Consider the following 20,616-nt stretch of genomic DNA (forward strand, 5'->3'; position numbering starts at 1 on the left):
ATATATATATATATATATATATTCTCTAATTATTAAAAGAAGAAATATATTATTTTTACATGTAAATATGATTGGGATATATGTATATATAATTAAAATTTAAGTATTAGATATATAATAATATAAGAATTGAGTGATATGTGTTTTACTTTTTTTATGCATAATTTCTTCCATCATAATTGCTCCACACTGAATATTCCCTCTTCGGTGGCGAAACAACCCGTTTCAACGCCTGCACCTTCCCTCGATTTTGCGAATAAAAAATTCCGGTCATATGTAATACACGAGCGGCTAGTTAAGACAAGCCCAACAGATTAACATATTCGACTCATATCATTAAAAAATTTTTTTTGGCATACTTTTGTGATGTGGACTTGGGGAGATAATGTGAATAAGGTTATAAGAAAATTACCGTGGAATAAACGGCATCTGAGCTTATTCTTAAAATTGGATCGTTCATAAGAGTGAAATCCAGCGCCATTATTTAAATGTTAAGGATTTGTGTGTGAACAATTTTATTTTTTTAAAAAAATATATTTTTTATTATATTTTTTATATGTTCTTTTTTTTTTGTCCTCAAAACGAATTATACTATTTTTTAAGATATTTGGGATTTTTAAAAACAATCACACTAATTGAATATGTTCAATATATTTTGTGAGAAATTAAAATATAAATAAAAAAAATAAAAATGTAGGGCCCTCTCGGACCCAAAAATTAACTTTTTTAGGGCCGTCTCGGATTTTATTTAAGTTTCAATTTAAATCAATTAAGCTAGTTTTTTTTTAATGAAAATGATTATTCATTTTAAGTAACAACATTAAGTAAGTTTACATCTTGAGAAGATAATTAGACAGATGCAATGCACAATAAGATATGCTAAAACAAAAACTGCTCTGCAACAGTTCAACAAGAAAAAAATCAAGACTCTGACTAATCAGAACCATGCAAATTGGCCATCCAAAATGGAACCAAATTCAATCAGACACGAGCACAAATAGCAACACTTAGAGCCTCTGCTTTTCATGTTATTTTTGCATTTGAGAAGTCCATTTCAGGATGCTCAGCCATGAACTTTTTAAGAATTTCTTGCTTCTGCAACTCCTCGCTAGTTGGAAGACCCATTGATTTCTGTCGCTGATCAAACATCATCTTTTCCACTGTTTGACGTGTTTCAGGATCCAGATCTGATAGTTTACTGTTTTCAGGCTCTACTTTCTGAGTATCGATTTCAGGTTCACCTTTTGTTACACACTTCCACCATTCCATTTGATTTTGTTTAGTAAGAAGTATGGATATGACTTCCTGATCCTCAATGCTCCAGTAGCAATCATCAACTTTGACAGATTGAAAAACGTCACTAACTTACATCAATAATTGCAGGCTGTCCCTTGAGCCCAACCTTCAAGTGGTTCTTCTTTATTTCGCAGATCACAAATCTAGACTTTGTGCCTCGAGAAACTTTGATGTTAACGTTAACCTCTTTAAGTGTCTGGGTCCAACTATACTTCTTTAGGTCGAGAGCATTTCCAGTGTTTGGTTTGTTAACAGTCCCGGCTTCCTTGTCGTCTCCTCCGTAACTTGCCCTTGCTTCTTTGGCGTGCTCTCCTTCGCCTCGTCTACGTCCATCTTCTCGATGAACTTTTCTATGACCTCACCCTTGACTATGCCTGCTAAGTTATAAGGCAATGGCTCCTTGTCCATTTTTTTTTCTTAGCCGTCTGCTCGACAACTTCTTTTTGTCTGGCAGCAGAGAGCACCTCCGTGAGTTTGCTCACCGATGATTCGGACATGAAGACATCAGACCGACGGCGAAGAAGATCGACGACAGTCTCGAATAAGGGGATGGGTCCCTTCCTCTTTAGGATCTGAAGAAGGGCCTCCTCGTTCGCATCAGGGATCCAAGTCGATGAAGAAGCTGGCGTCTGCTTTTCTTCTTCCTCGAAGTCGGAGATTACAGCCATGACGACGGAGCAAAGCAGATTATGCAAAATGCAGGGCTATGTTTCTTTCAAATGAGGAGAAAAGCGGTGGGGATGAAGTCCAATCAATTAAGCTAGTTGTTTTCTTAAGAAAATCCCTCATATTTTGATTTTTTTAAAATATAAGTTAATTTATTTTATATTTTTAAAAATATTTAAAAAATATATCAAACAAACATATTTATAAATATAAACAAAAATGACGTCAGACGACACCTTAATGCGCTTTTTCTTTGCTTTAAATTTTAATATTTGATAAATTTCCTTTAAATTTTTAAATAAGAAAGAATTGCATACATACCACTCACTTTTTATATATTTACATATGTAACCCATAAATTTAAATTTTTACATAAATGTCGGGTTACCTATAAAACAGCGAATTTTCTTATGTGCTGCGAAAGATTTAGATAGGGGTGTAAACGAACCGAACAAGAACGAACAGAGCTTGTGTTTGTGTTCGGTTCGTTTGAAATTTAGTTTGTTTGAAATAAGCTCGTGTTTGAAATTGTTCGTGAAGTCAATGTTCGTGTTCGTTTCTTAACGAACAAGCCGAACACGAGCTGTTCGCGAACAATGAGCCAGTTTGACATCCCTAATATTAATATATATAAATAATATATTATATTAATTATATACATTATATTATATAAATGTATAATGTCTATATTAGTATATTACTAATATAGTATATTAATATATTAATATTATTAATTTATTTTATATTATAATTTATAAAATTGAATTTTTTCAAATATCGTTAATTTTTTATATATAATTATTTTAAATTATTTTATATTTCGAACAATAAAGACTCGAACACGAAAGAACGCATCACTGTTTGTGTTTGGTTCGTTAAACTAATCGAACGAAAAAAATTTGTTCATGTTCGTCTCGTTTATTTATTGAATGAATCGAACACAAACTCATTGACGAACCGAACACGAACTGTTCGCGAACAACAAGCTTTTTTGACAGCCCTAGGTTTAGATGGTATAAGTGTAAAAAGTCAGGCTTAGGTGTTAGATTAATAATGCATAGTAATTGGCTGCGGTACATATGTAAATGCCCCTTTAAATAAATAAAATTAAAAATTATAAAATCTCATTTTTCATGGGATTAATGAATTTAAGAAATATTCCTCCAACAAACTTTAAAACTTGAAGCGAATTATATTAATTTAATAAGAAACATATTATTTGAAAGTTGGCTTGATCAAGCATGACAATTGATGAAATGTTTAAATTTAAAAAAATTTAGAATTAAATTAAGAATCATCCAAACTATACTTTAGCAATTTTCTAATTGAAGTAAATATCATAATGAGATGAATATAATAAAACCAAATTTTGTCCAATTTATGTTTAAATAGGCCCAAATCAAGGGCTTAAAGTACTACCGTAAATTTACATATATTGATTGAAGGGTTAAATGATGTTTGAATCTTATGTAAATTTACATATATTGATTGAAGGGTTAAATGATGTTTGAATCTTATATTCTTACGATTGTTTCCGGAGTCTTGATGATATGAATCAAATAAGCTTAAACATTACTAAATCTCGACATCACTAAGACATTTAAATGTTGAATGGATAACTTATGATCAAATGAATTAGTATAGAATGATTGACTGGGTATGTAGCTTTGACAAAAATACTAAAATGTCACTCTAAAAAATTATAAATAGACTCGGTCTTCACATGAAAAGGGTCCTAGAGCTGAAATTAGAGCAAGTTTATATATGTAAAATAATTTAGAGAATAATCGACATAAACAGTTAACACAATCATTTAATCGATACCACTTGACCATCATTTTTTTGAATGCCATCCTCAAACTATCATCTCCCAATTAGTCTTCTATCCACCACCACATGATTGTCATCACCCTACCACAATCTTTCAACCATTGTGATATGACAATTGTCTCCTGAGCATGTTGTTTAGCTATTACAACTGATGTCATTTCTTTAATATCATTGTTACCCCCACTATTTATATAATATCTTTTAAGTTTTGGGAAAGAGCAAGTTTTTATGAACATATATATACATTATGCCATTTCATTTGGGTTAAATCTTGTAAAAAAATTTTTAAATTTTTTTTTTCAAGTTCATGTATGTGCACCAATATTTTTTATAAAACTAAGACATTAATCCCTCACTATATAATAGTGAATATTCTAACACATAATAATTTGATATAGCTCGTGAAAACATCGCTAATGTTGTATACCAAAAAAATTGTGGCAATAGAGTAATAATTTAACATCTCAACATTGTATAAAATTTCATTAAGCACACAGATAATGAAAATGTAACAAGAGAAAATACCAAGAATTTTTTTTTGTGAAAAATCTGAAAAGAAAAAAACATTGGGGTCTAGCCCTGTTAAAATGATTCACTATCAATTTGTAGGTACAAAATTAGACTTTTATCCCACTACTTGGCAAATATCACTATGATACATCAAATACAATGTTTGTCTATACACAGTATACAAAAAAGATTCGTTTTATTTTGAATGCAATATTCAAGAGCGTTTTCCATCGACAATTATCACTTGGCCTTTAATCCACCATATTCAATGAACAATATTGAATAATATTTAAGATACCTTGTTACTCAACATAATCCACAAACTATGACAAAGCTGGGGCAGCCGATGGTGGTCGATGGCGGGCAATAGGTGGTGGTCGACAATGGTCATTGACCGTGGAGGTTGGAAGTTATCTCCAAGCCTTCAGTCCAAACAAAACTGGAAACCAGCTTATTCTCTCCATCTCCTTCTCCTGCTCTCAAGTAAAGAGATGGGGTCAATTTATTGGTTCCATGAGTGGTGCATTTTGGTCATTTGAAGAATAACCACCATACCACTCGATCGAAAGACCCTTGTTGCTTCCCCGTGATTATAAGAGTCTTTTTGATGCTTCGATGACCTTGATGGCCTTAATGAACACAAAATTAAGGGTGCTCAGACCATCGAAGTATTTTAATCAAGACACTCAATTTGACTAAAGGCGTGTCAAAATTGAAGTTTATATGACATTTTAATTGACTACCCAAAGCCTCTGAATGTGGTTTAATAGCTTAGTATGGGCTTGATTGGAAATTGGATCAATTTTGATATCATTGGGTTCGTCTCATCAACCTGGTCCTTTTGATTGTAAGTCTGCTAAAAGCAGAGTTCTAGATATTTTTAATTTCAATAGGAATGAATTTTTCTTAAAAAAAAAATATTAAAATCTATGCCAAATGCCTTGAGATTCAAGCAAGATGATAAATTATGTTGATGACACATCAATTTGTATTATGCAAATACTTCTTCAATGCCTGACAATTTGGACCATTTTATTCTAGTTAGTGATAAACATCCAAACCTAACTTTGAAAACCTTTTGTATAGGAAAATTAGCATTAAGTTGATATTTAAACCCTTCAGTTTTTAAAGGATACTAAATAATATGGGCATTATCATAGCGTGATTGAGCTCTCATACTATCAATTAATAACAAGCTTTGGCTGATTAATTTAATGCTACCCATATAATTCTGTCTTGTCACTATGCTCTTACACCTTGATATTTTTATCAAGATTCCCTTGATAGTGCTAGTTTTAACCCAATGAGCTTGAGCTCCTTATCACATTCTTCCTTCTCTAATTGCTCCACATCTCATTAAAATTATTTCAAGAACCAAGTTATAGCCTCTATATTATAGAAGTAACTAGATATTTAGACACCATTTGAGACAGCTTTTTGGCTACGGTGTGGTCTGAGAATACCAATTGATGTGTTTAGTTTATGAGGCATCAGTGCATTTAATTAAATGCACTCTTATTTTTACGCTGTTGTCGCTCACCCACATTCCATATTTTATTTATATAGAAATTATATTGATGCCCCTAGCCTTGCTATTTAGAGCAATCAAATTTGTCATTTTCCATACGTTGCCTAGGACTTTTTTTTCCTTAGATTTTCTTTGGCCTGTGGTAACCATGGCAAAAGGTTAATTGGTGGCTTTTTCTTCCTTTGTTTTTTTTTTATTCTTCGGTATCTTCCATCCTTAAACTTTGTTTAATGGATTTGTTCTTTATGTGTTGTGGTATTTGTCTCGTTGGCTTTGTTCATTATAGTTTTGTGGTCACTTATCTATTTCTTAATTGAAGGATTTTTGGCATGAACGTACTGCAATGCTGTTTGATGAAAGAAAGAACGTAATTCATAAGTTTACACAACCACTCATTTGCTTTTGATTCGTTTTTTTTTCTGAAATTGTTTGGAAAAGTTTGGAAAATAGAAAGCTCGATTCATGATTTATTCTTTGGACGGCCTTCATCCTCTAGTACTTTAAGTATTTGAATTTTTTTAATTGGTTTGAACCTATGTGCAATGCTGTTTTATGAACAAAAGAATCTAATTTAGGGGTTTGCACAATCACCCATTTATTTTTGATTCATTTTTACTATGAAATTGTTTGGAAAATTTTGAAAATAGAGAGTTCGATTGATGGTGTATTTAGGTCTTTGTCCACCAGTATCTTATATCTTCAATTTTTTTTATGTGCCTCCTTTTGACTTTTTTATTATTTATATATGTGCTAGATTTCATATAACTGCCATATTAAATTTCACCCAATTATGGTGAATTTTCTGCAGGCCACAACTTTGATCACAGCTGCAGATGATCCTAGCACAAAATTTTCCCCATATATTCTAAAAGATCAAGCACGAGACTGTAAAAGTTGTTGAAGCGATCGCATCTAATAAACTTCGACCGTGTGCGGCAAAAACAGGCGAGTTGTTGGAAAGATAAACCTCCAACCTTCATAGAAGTCAAAGTTCGTGGCTTTGCGTCACGATCCGTCGATCAACCTTCTAAGTTATTGACTTTCTCCCTCCCCCTGCCCTAAGCGTTCGGTGGCTCATCCGCTGCATCCGGCAACTTACTTCGCAGATCGCTGTATTGAGGTAAGCTTCGCCAATCTACCTTCCCCGCCTCTAGAAGAGCAGCCGGATCTGCTGCGTATCGGCTAGGTCTGATACCAGGCTTATCATTGAGGGCCACGGACATCGCTGTCCACTTAACCTAAGCATTTACTCTCATGCGTTTTACTCTATTGGAAGTTTCGGAAGTATTGATTAGATGTTGCGTTAAGACATTCCAAAATGTGATGAGATAGATCTAAAATGCGTTATGTTGTGTTAGGTTCAAGGTTTGCCCTGGGAATACCAAAATTTTACCGAGAAATGAATCAAGCTTGTTGAACAAGTAAGATATAGAAGCAGATGCTAGGTCTAGAAGATTCTTGTAGATTAATTGGTCTAGACTGAATCCAATCGAACCCCCTTGAAATGAGAATGGATGGTCAAACCGTGCTATTGAGTAGCACTTCAAAGGGGGAGATTCTGCAGAGAATTCGGGAGAAATTCCTGTATGTCATGTGGTTCAATATGTTTTAAGGTTTTGATTGCATAATTGCTACATAGTACAATTACATAGGGATGTAAAATTTGGATTCAGTGAAGCTAGATGTGTGATGGTTGAGCTTGACTTGTAGTTGGCTGCTAGTCATGAGAACTTTGGGTGGTTCTTAATTGAGGGCGAGCTTTTTTAGTGATCTTCTAGCATGATTCCCTAGTGAGCTTGCGAGTATTCTGGGCTAGTGGTTGAGCTCTTTTTGGTGACTGCACTTGATTGATAGGTGACTTCGTGAATCCTTTGGATGAGTTTAATATTGTAGTGTTGAGGCCTAGTTAGAGCTAACTTTTGGGCAAATTGATGAGATTTGGTTTTGTGCAACTCAAGGTCTTCAGAGGCTTGGGCTTGGTGGGTTCAAACTTGTAGGCTATCAAAGCCAGTGCAACGATTTACTGAATGCGGTTTAAAATCTTTTAATAACTTGATTAATTTGTCTCGAGCAAATATGATTGTACACATAGGGTACATAATTTTTTCGCTCAACATACTCAATCGTGCATTCATACTATTTGTTTAAATTTTCTTGTAATATTTAGTATGAGGTGTAATTAATGAATCACTTGTGAAATGTTGGATCCTAACATGTTAACACCAATTAACTTGTTCCATTCTCAATCCCTAAGTTTGGCACTTATTCTTAGATGTTGATGATGGTAGGTACACAAATATACATGTTTTGTGGGATTGTAGATGGTCTTGCCATGTACCTATTTGTCCTTACATATTGCAAAGAATTGAGAGTGAACTTTACAGCTTTTATTTGTTGAGGGTCTTTTTTTTGTTCCAATGTTTGGGTCAATAATCGATCCAGACATATGGGTTGCATTTTTGCTATGCTTGTCATGCAAAACTTTCATTATCAAAGAAATACTTAGTAACATGAATGATTTCATACTATCATTTCTTTGGAAATATAGTGTCATTTAGCATGTATGCATTTTTGTAAAATATCATCATAACCTCTTTTAATGAATTTTCTCTTAACCTTCGTGAAGGGGGTGCCTAAGAGTGGCGCCATTGTCAATTTTTGACTTGCTAAATTGTAGGATTTCAATTTATATTTTATGTTGCTATTTATTAGCTATCTGTTTTGGTTTATTGTGGATTCAATAGTAGTTCTTTACTTCTATTATTATTCAAATCTCTTTCATTATGCTAAGCTAACTATGGTATTTAGTTGTTGCTTTTCTCCATGGAGGCTGTTCAACTTTCAAGTTTTTGCATTGCTAATAAGAGAATCTTGTCGGAGCACCATCTTTCTTCATCAACGTTAAATGCTCCTTCTCTGACAAGTTCAGGCTGGTTTATTCATGGCCGTAAGATGCCTAAGACTATTAAAGCAAAGGTATTGCTTAATTCCATGACAGTTTCTTCTATAAAAAAACATATATTTTCTATAATTAGAAGCTATATTTTTAATCTAAACTCAATGGACCATTTCATAGAGGGCTAGTTATTGATTGATTCGTCTGGATCTTATTTTTTAAACAAAAAATTTCAGCTGTTAATCATTTTTGTGATATACACTGGGAAATTTATTGTTGAGCTTCAACTTTATAGAAATTCTTAAGCATGTGGATTTGTCGATTTATGAAGATAGATATATTTTTTGCATATTAGAAGCCATTCATCATCATTAGTGTCATCATTGGTTTTATCTCAACTAGAGTCGGGTTTGATAAAAACCACTATATTACCCAATAAGTGATTCAGTTTATTAATATAGATAGAAAGTGAGGGATGGAAGGTGGATTAACTTCTAATGATATCAAGCTTTTCTTATTCTATGTTGGTAAATTTCTGCTAGATTCCTCGACTCTCACCTATGGCTGTAACTAAACAAGTCGACATGTTAGCTTGCTCGGGTTCGGCTTGATAGGTGGTTTCTGAGCTGAGCTCAATGAAGTAACAAGCCAAGCTCAAATCAGTTTCGACTCGTGTGTTAGCTTGTGAGCCAGCTTTTTTTGAATAAATATTAATATAAAATATACTCAAAATCTATTAAAATTCAAGACTATACTGTTAAATTATTGCAAATGTTTAAAAAGTTAGCTTATATTTTATATCAAGTTTTTTATTTTTTATCTTTTAATTGTTCATACAATTTGACATATTATCATAACAGTAGCTTAATATAATACTATTTTTCCTCTTGTAAAATAAACAATCCAGCTTGCGAGCCGACTCAATCTTTTAGGTTTAAACTCGAGCTTCAGTTCGAACTCAATTAATTAATCAAGACAGATCAAGCTCAAGCCGAAGATGGCTCAAGCTCGACTCAACTTGTTTACACCCTACTTTCACCTTTCTTGCAGTTTTTTCATTCTTTCAAAATTTGCGACTGTGGTCCTAATTTTTTTATTGTAGTAATTAGCCTTCATCAATGTTCTCCATTTTTAATTCATATAATTGAATTTAATTGCCCTATGAAGCAGTGTTTCAAAATTCAGATAGAGTGGGCTCTCACTAAATTTAATTGCTCTAATCTTGTCAATCTCAACCTCTACAACACTTCATGCCACCTCGCAACTTTTCGCTCCCCCATCCTCTTCTCTTTGTTTACTCTGTCCGTATCCTACTTCTTCTCCTCTGTTTATCATTCACGAAGAAGTGTTGATGGAGCTTACTGCCCATCTTCCCAATCAACAACTTCTCTCGCCATACTTGTGCAGCCTCCAAACTCACCTCTGCATTCCTCTTTCTTGTTTTCTCTCTCCCTCTCTTTCTCTCTCTCTTTTCAGCTTTCCCTCTGTTTCTTTTTCTTCTTCTATTTTTCCTTATTTTATTTGGATGAAATAATCAAAGTTGGCGATGAAGAGCAGTGTCACGTCTCTCTCTCTCTCAAAATGCTCTTATTTTCTCCAAATTAGTGAGCTTCCTCTTCGCTTTTATTCAACTACTTGTGTAATGATATAACAGTAATGCAGGCATCCTTGTTTTTTATAGTGTCTCTTTTTATCATTTTCTAACTCTTCTTCACACACACTCACATGCTCTCTCTCTCTCTCTCTTCTGTCTCTATCATCTTTTTGGTCCCTCTGTCAACTCTCGGCTTCTATCTTCTTATCTCACACTATGAAGCTTGTTTAGACACCCCTCCTTCCCCCCAACTTGATTGTGGTTGATTTTGACATATTTGTGTTAGCTCCGTTGTCCTGTTCTGATCTTCTTACATTTCTTTTCCTTTATCTTTCTTTTGTCTCTCCCTCATTACCTCTCTCTCTCTGTCTTTTCCTTACTTGCATTCTTCTTTGGACATGCTCCTTTTAAAGCAACCCTCCAAGGTGGTTTCTGTGTGTGTGCAAGGAAACATTTCGTGTTTTTAGTAGAATTGGGCTGTGAGATGCAAGTAGGGGGAAGGAAGATGGAACAAAGTTTCTTAAGCGCTTATGCATGAGGAATCCAGATCACATCTATGATAGGAATGGGTGGAGGTGGGTAACAAGGTAGATGGAGCTTTCCTTATATGTGTTTGAGGAACCAGTGTTATCCATGTTGAAAATAAAGTTCTATGATATTATCAATGATGAGAAGAGGGTTAATGATGGCATTAGGTGGAGAGAGACAGAGGAAACAACCTTCCAGTTTCTTGTATTTGAGGAACCAACACACTAATTCTTATGTTATGCATTTACATATCTCACACCTGAACTTTCATATTTACACATCCACTTTCGTGCTTCAATTCCTGTGCATAAAAAGGTGTATTTCATTTTTAAAAAGTGATAATACTGCTATTTTTGATGTGATATTAAAATTTTGAATGCTATGTGTGTAAATAGGGAAGTTTAGGTTTGAGATATGTAAATAGATAAGAAATGTGTACTATGTATGTAAATGGCCCCACCAAACTAAAAGAAAAAGATGGAGCGTTGGAGGCAGGCAGCAAAGATGTGAAGAGGTGGGTTGGTTGAGAGGGATGGAGTGTGGAAGGGGAGGGAAAGAAAAAAGTGGGTTCTGCAGTAGGGTTAACATTGATAGGGCATATATCTCTTTGGAATGTGGTATTTTCCAGGACTTAAATTCTTGACCCAAGACTACATAATGAATAGCTAGCAGCCGTTGGCTTTTGTTTATGCTTTTACAAGAAAGATAGTTATGAGGTTGCCCACTTGCCCTTGTAAGATAATTGAGTTTTCTATTCTCCATATATTTTTGAAATCATATTCCTATTTCTGTATCTTAAGGATTGGGAAATTGTTATATTTTTTATTTGATACATTTTATGTTACCGTGCATTCAAGAGCATTCATACCGTGCGTTCATGCCCATTTAAGCATATTAAAATGTAGATCCCTTGTGAATTAACTCCTTGTCTTGTGAGATTAGTTTGTTTTCTTTCTGGTTTGTCCAACATTATTAAGAATTAAAGATCACGAGCATTATCTAGCCAGTTCTTTTTACTTAAAACAAGAAATGAAAAAAAAAGAAAAAGGTTTTTACTTTGAAGCCCATTTAAGCATATTAGCTTGATACTAAATTAGTTTTCTTTATTTCTAGACATCTATCTCTATGCGCCTTAATGGAAATAGCACGAGAATTCCGGGTTATGAGGAAAATACTGTTTTAAAATTCAAAGGTTCTTCAGAGAAATTTGGGGATGATGATATGAAGCCATATTCAACTCTAAAATCGAGTGATGAAAAAATAGGAGCAGATCTGGATGTACTTCAAGATAGTGTTGTTGAACAAAAGGGTTATGCAAAAATACACGATTTTTGCTTAGGAATCCCCTATGGTGAGTGCTTACCTACCACATGTAATTTTTTTCCCTTGATTCTCTGCCATGTTAATAGTATTTTATTATCTGGTTTATTCTATTCTATCATTTTATTTGGATGGAAAAACTAATATGAGAGGATTTGCAAATCAAATACATTATTTTTTCTTGTTTTATTATTATAGTTCTGAAAGCAACCTCCATTTTTGTTTATTTGAAGTTCATTGGTCATTATAACAAATGAAATTTAATGATTATATGCCAGGAGAAATCTTTATCTGATATGATTTCTGGGGACAAAAGAAAACTTATTTTACATGATCTGAGTCTACTAATAGCCACTGAATAAGGGATGGGTCTTGGAAATAATTTGTTCTATTTCTAGTGACAAATTTAGACCATTATTGTCTAGTGTTGCAAGCAGCAATGGCTGTTTTAATTTTAGTAGTTTCTAATTAAATTGATTGCTTCAATCAAGATTTACAATTTTTATTTTACTTATAAATTGCTGCAATTTTTTTCTCAGCAATTTTTTTTGCGGGGTATTTACTTACATAGAACCCAATGCTTAGGTATTTACATATCACACATCTAATTTAAAAATTCACAAACATAATACTCAAATCTTTAATATCATATAAAAAATTGCACTATTATAATTTTTTAAAAAATAAAAGACTTATTTTTGTGCATAGATTTGAATCTTAAAAACTAGTTAAAAAGGATACATGTAGTGGACACCACATAGTGGGATTAAGGCTTTGTTGTTGTTGTTGTTGCTGTTTTATAGATTTGAAACATAAAAGCACTATGTATGTAAATATGATAGTTTAGGTGTGAGATATGTAAATACATAAGAATTGCGTGCTATGTAAATTTCCATTTTTTTTTCCTCTTTCTATATTTTTCTGTACGCCCTGCAGGGATTGCCTTGTTCCATTTTCTTAATAACTCTACATAACCGATGAAGAAATCTGTAATTAACATTCTAATTACATGTGGTTCAGGTGGTCTGTTGTTTGGTGGCGGGCTTTTTGGTTTTCTTTTCTCCAGAAACCCAGTTAGCCTAACTACAAGCATGCTAGGGGCTGGTATAATAGTCTTGGCAGCCATTAGCCTGAAGGTCTGGAGAAAAGGACTGTCCAGCTTACCATTCATGTTAGGACAAGCAGGTACCAAAATATAATCATTACTTATTGTCTAAATAAAAAGAGAATGATTTTTCTTCTAATTTTCTTCTTAACCATGGAGTTGAAGTAAATCTGCCATTCCATTTTTTTAAATTTATTTTCAATCAAAATATTCTTCTCAGTTTCCGCTATGATGGATATGTCGTATCCACAGATTGGGAAAATGATAGTTTTAAACAATGTTCCTCACTGTTTCATCTATAGTTCTCATTAATCAACTTCTAGAGAGCTTTTGTTATTCAGTAATTTGCAGGCAGTGATTTCTCTTTTTTAATCTCAATAATTTGTTCTTTTAATTCATGCTCAATTTTTTGTTTATTTTGGCTGTACTGCAGCCATTGCTGCTACTCTTCTTGTGAAGAATTTCCAGTCTTATTCCTTGGTAAGTGATGCTATATGCAATTTGTCTTCCGCTTCTTTGTAATCTGTGATCTGCTTTTAATGTACCCCGCTTATCTTTAACAGACAAAGAATCTCTTCCCTTCTGGGCTTTATATTTCTATGAGGTAATACTTAACCTGGTTTAGGGTTTTATCATGGAATTTGGGTACTTTAAATTCTAGTAGATAACCGGTTGTTTTTTCTTGAAAAAATGCAGTGCTGCAATGCTTTGCTTCTATTTTTATGTGGTAATCTCCGGAGGAAACCCTCCACCAAAGAGGAAGCTCGCAGATGCGCAGTCCCGTTAGTCCCAAATTCTTCTTCTTCCCTGTTTTTCACCTGAGATCTCTCTTTTTTCTTAATACCTTAAATTGCTATTACTTTGCATTATTCTTAATATCAAAAAAGAAAAAAGAAAAATGTTGCAGTATCATTATAGAGCGATTCCAGTCAAGTAAAATAACTTTGTAACGAAGATTCTCTAATAGTTACTAAGTATGGGAATGTATAAACTAATATAAGGGGAAATAAAGTAGTTTATTCAAGTTACACTATTTCAATCATCATCATATATAGTCTGCTCGTAGCTTGTGCAAAGCTTGTTTACTAATTTCCCAAATGAATTATTTGTGAAGATCTCCATTGAACAGAGTTTATGAAATCTCTGAAGCCTGGCGTTCTTCAAACTGCGCTAGATTCACTGATTTCTTTGTACATTACTATCAATTTATGATGATAGAGGTCTTGTTAATTTAGACTCCCCTCTCTGTTATTTCTGATATCCTTAAGTTAGCATAATTTGATGGGCATTTTATTAGAATTACTTGGAAATTTCAAAAACTGATATTTTAAAATTTTTTTTTTCTAAGCAGCACTTTAAAAAAAATTATAAATTAATGTTGTCGCAATTGTAAGTGATGACAATGCAATGATGCGCAGTGATGTTGTCATTTAGAATGACATGTTTCATATATATTTTTTAATTACTGTTAGTTAAATAACATCTTAAACCTTCTATTTAAAAATAAATATAGATATTTTAGTGTGGCGGCAATGCTTGTTTCATTTAAAAAAAGAAAAGTGTATTATTGTTTAATGTTTTTTTGGATAAAACTTAAACCTTATTTTTAAATGTAAAAATGTTGATATTTCGAGTTTAAATAATATTTAATTTATTATATATAATATTAATTTAGCTTTGAATTAAATTTTGGGTTAGTGGGTACCTTAATAAAAGATGTTATTTTTGTTACTTTTTCTTCGTTCATTTAGATCTTAATAAAAGATGTTATTTTTGTTACTTTTTCTTCTTTCATTTAGAATTGTTGTTTATACCTAATTTTGGCTATGGGTAGCCTCATGTATTTTTGGTAGTTGTCGCATGTGATACATTTGTACTTTTTTTTTTTTTAATACATTTGCAGTTTGAATATATATACTTGGAACTCTTAAAATGTGAGGTGTGTAAAAATATCTCCCTCTTCCCATTCATGTGTAAAAGGTTAAGTGCGAGTGATTTTAGGGTTTTGAAATGTGTGAGTGTGACTAAGACCAAGCCACATAGGGTTGCCCTAAGGTCCCACTGATCTTATTGGAACTCATCCATTAAGTTTTCACATGTTGGTCTTAACCATATCAAGTGAGAAACGAGGGCTTAAGACCACCCTTGTGAGACTTTATAAGAAGAGTCAAGAAACGTTTAAAATTTATATGTGGCAGGGCTCCATTACTAGTCCTCTGGAATAGTCAACAGGAAAATTTTATAGCTAGATTCTAAGCTTCTAAAAAGGAGAAACTAGACCTCATAAAAAAATGAAGTCAACAGTACGACATACATATGACATTTCAGAATGACACCATAGGAAGTGAAATGTTGCAATTTTCATTAAAGAGAATTAAGCTCTGAGTGGACACATGAGCATATGGGAATACAGGTTCAAGCGCAGACCTCAAGTACGCAAGACATGAACATACAAGATGTTATGCAAGAAAACCTGCAAGGGTGCGAAAATACAAATACAAACACATAAGAGGTGGTGCACAGTGACATATGAGGATTTCAAGAAGTACGAGGTATTTTGCCCAAGCGGGGCACGAATACCCACTATGTGCATATGAGGACATATGCTCACAAGTGTAAAACAGCTCGAGCCGGTGACAGTCAATCGATCGTACCGATGGAAGTTGTCGATCGAACGAATCGACTTAAAACTTATCGATTGACCAATCAGACCAGTGTCAGCCTATCAATCATCTCGAAGGAAAAGTGGTCAATCAATACGATCAGGCCAATGGTGGCCGAGCAACTGAGTCGATGAAAAAGTGGTTGATTGGCCAATCGGGCCGGTGGTGGCCGATCAATCATATCGATAGAAAGTGGATGATTGACAGATGAGGTCGGTGGCAGCTGATCAATCATGTTGGCAGAAACTGGTCGATCGAGCCCTTGTAGGCAGCTGATAGACAACACTTGCAAACAAAGATATTTTAATGAAAATTTTAAAATCATGTAATGCATGCAACGTGGATGCAAATACATGCAAATTGAAAATCTAATCGTATTTGATGGCAAGTTGGACTCATCCTACTGATCTCATTGGGGTCTAGGTAGGATAATAGTGAAGTATATCAACCAATCATCACGCGGAGCTACAAAAGAACCACCTCTATTTGCCCGACATGAAAGATTTTTGTTGAGGAAACTTTCATGGCATCGGAAACATCAAAATCATGAAGTTTTTTGTTCTCTAGGTCCAAGAAACAAGTTTCATTCTTCTTATCATTGAAAACAAAACCACCGACACACATGCTAGATTGGTACAATCCCAACTTTAAGATTTTGGACTAAGGTTGTGGAGAACCTCTCATGAATCGTAGGGAATCGCAAAAAACTCCTAACCTATGAGGCTTCCTCTAACACATAACCCATCATATCATCTCTAACACAAAACCTAGAGCTTTGCTAGAAAGAAAAGATAAAGGTTTAGAGAAGTTTCTCACCTGAAGCATTCTCTAGGCTCGTCCAAGCTCCTTCACAGTAAGGATGACGAAGTCATCGTTATTCTCCTTCTCCAAAGTCATAAAGGAGCTCTCCTTACCGGAGAGGATAACAAAGCGGCCGAAGCTTTCTTCTCTAAAGTTAGGAAGAAGCTCTCCTTGCCGGAGAGGATAACAACATTTGTTTCCTTCTGGATGCCTTCCCAACCTCAACTCACGGAGAGTTTTAGGATAGGAAGGAGAGGACAGTGGAGAGAAGGAAGAGAGGAGAAGAAAGGGGAAAAGCTCGTTTCTCTGGTGTTCTTCTCCTTGAGAAAGATGAATACTCCCTCTCAAGACCCCTGGAAGTTCTCTATTCGGTTGATTGTCTGAGATCTCAAATGCCAGTCGGTCCTTCGATTCGTTTTGCCCTTGGGGAGATATCCCTTGGCTCAAGCAAGAGGTGACCACTTGCTTCATAAGAAAAGGGCCATGTTTACTCCTGATGCCATTTTGGGATTAAGATCCGGGCAAAAGTTGCTTATTTTGCAGTTAAACAACGCTAATGGCGGAAATCCGGGGACTGACAGAGCGAAACAGTGCAAACTAGGTGAACTTGCGTGGTCACAACAAGAGTTAGGTGTGGCTACACTTACCCAAAAGTGTCACATATGGGATTTGGGTGTGACCACGCTCGAGAGCAAGTGTAATTACACCAGAATCTCTGTCCGGCCAGCGTGGTCACATCGACATCGAGTGTCATTGCACTAGGTGGAAGGTGTCACGCACACCAGAATCTCTGTCCGGCCAGCGTGGTCACATCAACATCGAGTGTCATTGCACTAGGTGGAAGGTGTCGCGCCTAGGGGTGTAAACAAACCAAACACGAACGAACAGTGCTCGTGTTCGTATTCGGTTCGTTTGAAATATAGTTTGTTTGAAATAGACTCGTGTTCAAAATTGTTCATGAAATGCATGTTCGTGTTCGGTTTGATTTGCTCGAAATTAGTTCAAATTGTTCGAATTATTTGGATATGTTTGAAATGTTTGAAGTGTTCTGAATGTTCGAGTTCGAATTGTTTGAAACATTCGAAAAATTTCAATTTTTTAATATTTTTTGAATTGTTAAATAGACAAAAAATTAAATATTAATTCTCATATCACATCAAAAAATGCCACCATTTTAACTTTTAAAAATTGAAATAACTCTAAATAAAATATATAAAAATTATTAATTAATTCTCAAATTACCAAAAACAATAAATAAAAAACTTCAACAAAAACATCTCTTCATCATTAGTCAGACAGATAATATCTTACACAAAAAGATAATGTTCAAATTGTAAATTCAGTTCAATTCTCAGAGCTCTGTGAATTTGAAATCAAATTTCAAATTGTAAATTCAGTCTGCATTCACTTCTCTCAATCTCCTATACACATATTTACTAATTACTACAACTATAATAAATTTCTTTGGCCATGGAAATATCATCACTAACTTTCTGTCACTAAATATTCACAACGATAAAGAAAACAAATGCTGAAGCCTTTCTGACATTCCAATTGTAAGAAAATGAACAAATCAACTTCAGCTTCAGACAAATGTAAATGTCTAATACATATACATGTATGTTACGGGTAAAGAGAATCCGCTTTTATAATTTCTTTCCAAAACCTCATCAAGTCTGTAATTGAAGTGTCCAACCAACTCACCAAGTATCTAAAGCAAAAAAATATTTTAGTTAAGAGACAGCAGAAACTAATCCAAACCATCAAATAAAACCAACATTATGACTTAGATAAGGAAAGTTCTTATATGTACAAGTAGACAAAAAAAAAATCACTTAGCTACAGATGGCTCCTTCAAGATTCATTTTGTACCATGAGATACAAATTTTTATGCATAAATAATAAAATACCACATATAACAACATGTTAATTTGAAGCTACTCACCCATGTAAGCTCTTCCAAAGCTTCTTCTTCTCTCACAGCAAAAAAAGGCTAGCTGCATGTATAGATAGATGAAAAATAAAATGAGTTTAACTTTCATAAAGTTTTCATAAATATTATTTATACTTAATACTTCCCTGCCAAACTTCAATATGCATAAGCCATTTTCTGCACCACAATTAAAGACATAAATATTGCACCCAAATAGATTATAGAAATAAAACTAATCAGCCATAATCAGTTTATCCACTAGAAACAGAGCCACCATAGTTCTGCTCTTCCTGCAAGGTTGCACCAAATCAAAGCAATCAAATGAACCTTAGCAGAACTGCAAGTTTAGCTTTAATGCAGTTTTCCATTGATTAATAACTCGTATACAATAATGGTGATGTACTGTTTAGAAACAGAACTGAATTTGGCCTCATCTTGTAGTGTGCTAAGTTCAAAGATGCACCAAGAACTAAATCAATTTGATGTTGAAATGGCCATATGAGTAGAAGTTGGCTGGGCAATTTGAATGGGGGCAATATCTTCAAATAGTTTTAACAATTACTGCATTTTAGAAGGTATTCATTATTACTTGTATTTTGCTATGAGAATAAGAAAGTAAAGACTACAGAATCTTCCTTCTAGTTTGAAACAAATCGTGAACCAGGAACACACAAAAAAGTTGTGTTATAATATTGTTCCCAGAGTTTACTATTAGTCGGCAACAACAATATTATGACCTTTCCAATTAAAAATACAACCCAACCGAAACAATGAAAGGGAGAGAGGAAAACAGCCCTCTCACCAATTTTGGGAGTTGTGACTTCCTTGGATCTATTAATAGCCAAACAAAACCCAAGCATCATAGACAAATAACAAGTGCTGCCTGCAAACTATTCTTTATGTTTCACATGACTGCAACTAATAGCCTCCCAGATTTTCCTAGAATGAAAAATCAAATGACAATCTACAAAAACATTCAGAGGTTTACTTACCATTGAATTCTTATGCATTTAAAGTTCCCTGTTTCAATGTCAATCAAATGATTCATCATCTCCCTCAACAAGGAACAAGAACCAATTTATAACTTACATATATACCAGCCTGAACGAAGGCAAGTAACAAGTGCTGCCTACAAAAACATTCTTTATGTTCATACCTCAAAATAATAGCAACATTCCATGTCTATACAGGCTGCCAAAAATGCTTAATGGTTGCATACATACCAATTTAAACATCAATGCTTAATGCTTAATGACTGCCACAAAATTCTTATGTATAAACATCTTGTGGTTCCCGCATTGAAGAGCAAGAACAGTTTATAACTTACATATATACCACAAAATTCTTTATGTTCATACCTCAAAATAATAACAACCTTCCATGTTTATACATGCTGCCAAAAATGCTTAATGGTTGCATACATACCAATTTAAACAACAATGCTTAATGCTTAATGGCTGCTACAAACTTCTTATGTATTTAAACATCACGTGGTTCCCGCATTGAAGAACAAGAACAAAATTCTAAAAAAAAAAATAAAGGAAGATTTACATACATACCTATTAAATTCTTAGCATTTACCCTTCATATGGCTCACCTTGCTTAATGACTGCACAATAAAGTAGCATTACCTAAACGAAGGCAAGCCCAGAAGGCAAGCCCAAGTGAGCCCAAGTGCCCAACAGACACACACAGTAGAGAGAGAGAGGGAGGGAGAGAACCCATGCAGAATTTTTTAAATGCCGTGAGCTCAAATTTAATAAATTTCAAGAGGATTAAAACCTAAAAACTATTAAATCGTAGGAATGATGGGGACCTACGATAAATCTCTACAATTACTTGCCCCATTCAGGCTCCAACTTCAGAATAAAAAAAAAAGTAATTGCCCCATGCTGTCTTGCAACAGCCATGACAATAAAAAGCCTGGCTGCCATGAAAAAAAAAAA

The 20,616-nt window shown here is 34.1% G+C and overlaps 2 protein-coding genes across 2 annotated transcripts; one reads left to right on the forward strand and one right to left on the reverse strand.

Annotated features, from left to right (window-relative positions):
• Window positions 1–1,017: 1,017 nt before the first annotated feature.
• Window positions 1,018–1,964, reverse strand: LOC110033426 (protein BOBBER 1-like). The gene is given in 3 exon segments (XM_020737399.1): window positions 1,018–1,362; window positions 1,364–1,653; window positions 1,811–1,964. Coding segments are annotated over 3 exon segments (783 nt in total). The 3' UTR covers window positions 1,018–1,023.
• A 4,913-nt stretch (window positions 1,965–6,877) lies between these two features.
• Window positions 6,878–14,500, forward strand: LOC110033432 (protein FATTY ACID EXPORT 1, chloroplastic). The gene is made up of 7 exons (XM_020737406.1): window positions 6,878–6,950; window positions 8,660–8,806; window positions 11,962–12,199; window positions 13,189–13,353; window positions 13,707–13,753; window positions 13,837–13,877; window positions 13,970–14,500. The coding sequence occupies exons 2-7, from the start codon at window positions 8,783–8,785 to the stop codon at window positions 14,058–14,060; spliced, it is 606 nt and encodes a 201-aa protein (XP_020593065.1). The 5' UTR covers window positions 6,878–6,950; window positions 8,660–8,782; the 3' UTR covers window positions 14,061–14,500.
• The last annotated feature ends 6,116 nt before the right edge of the window (window positions 14,501–20,616 follow it).

Source organism: Phalaenopsis equestris, unplaced genomic scaffold (genome assembly GCF_001263595.1).
Source record: "Phalaenopsis equestris unplaced genomic scaffold, ASM126359v1 Scaffold001181, whole genome shotgun sequence".
Lineage (NCBI taxonomy): Eukaryota > Viridiplantae > Streptophyta > Magnoliopsida > Asparagales > Orchidaceae > Phalaenopsis > Phalaenopsis equestris.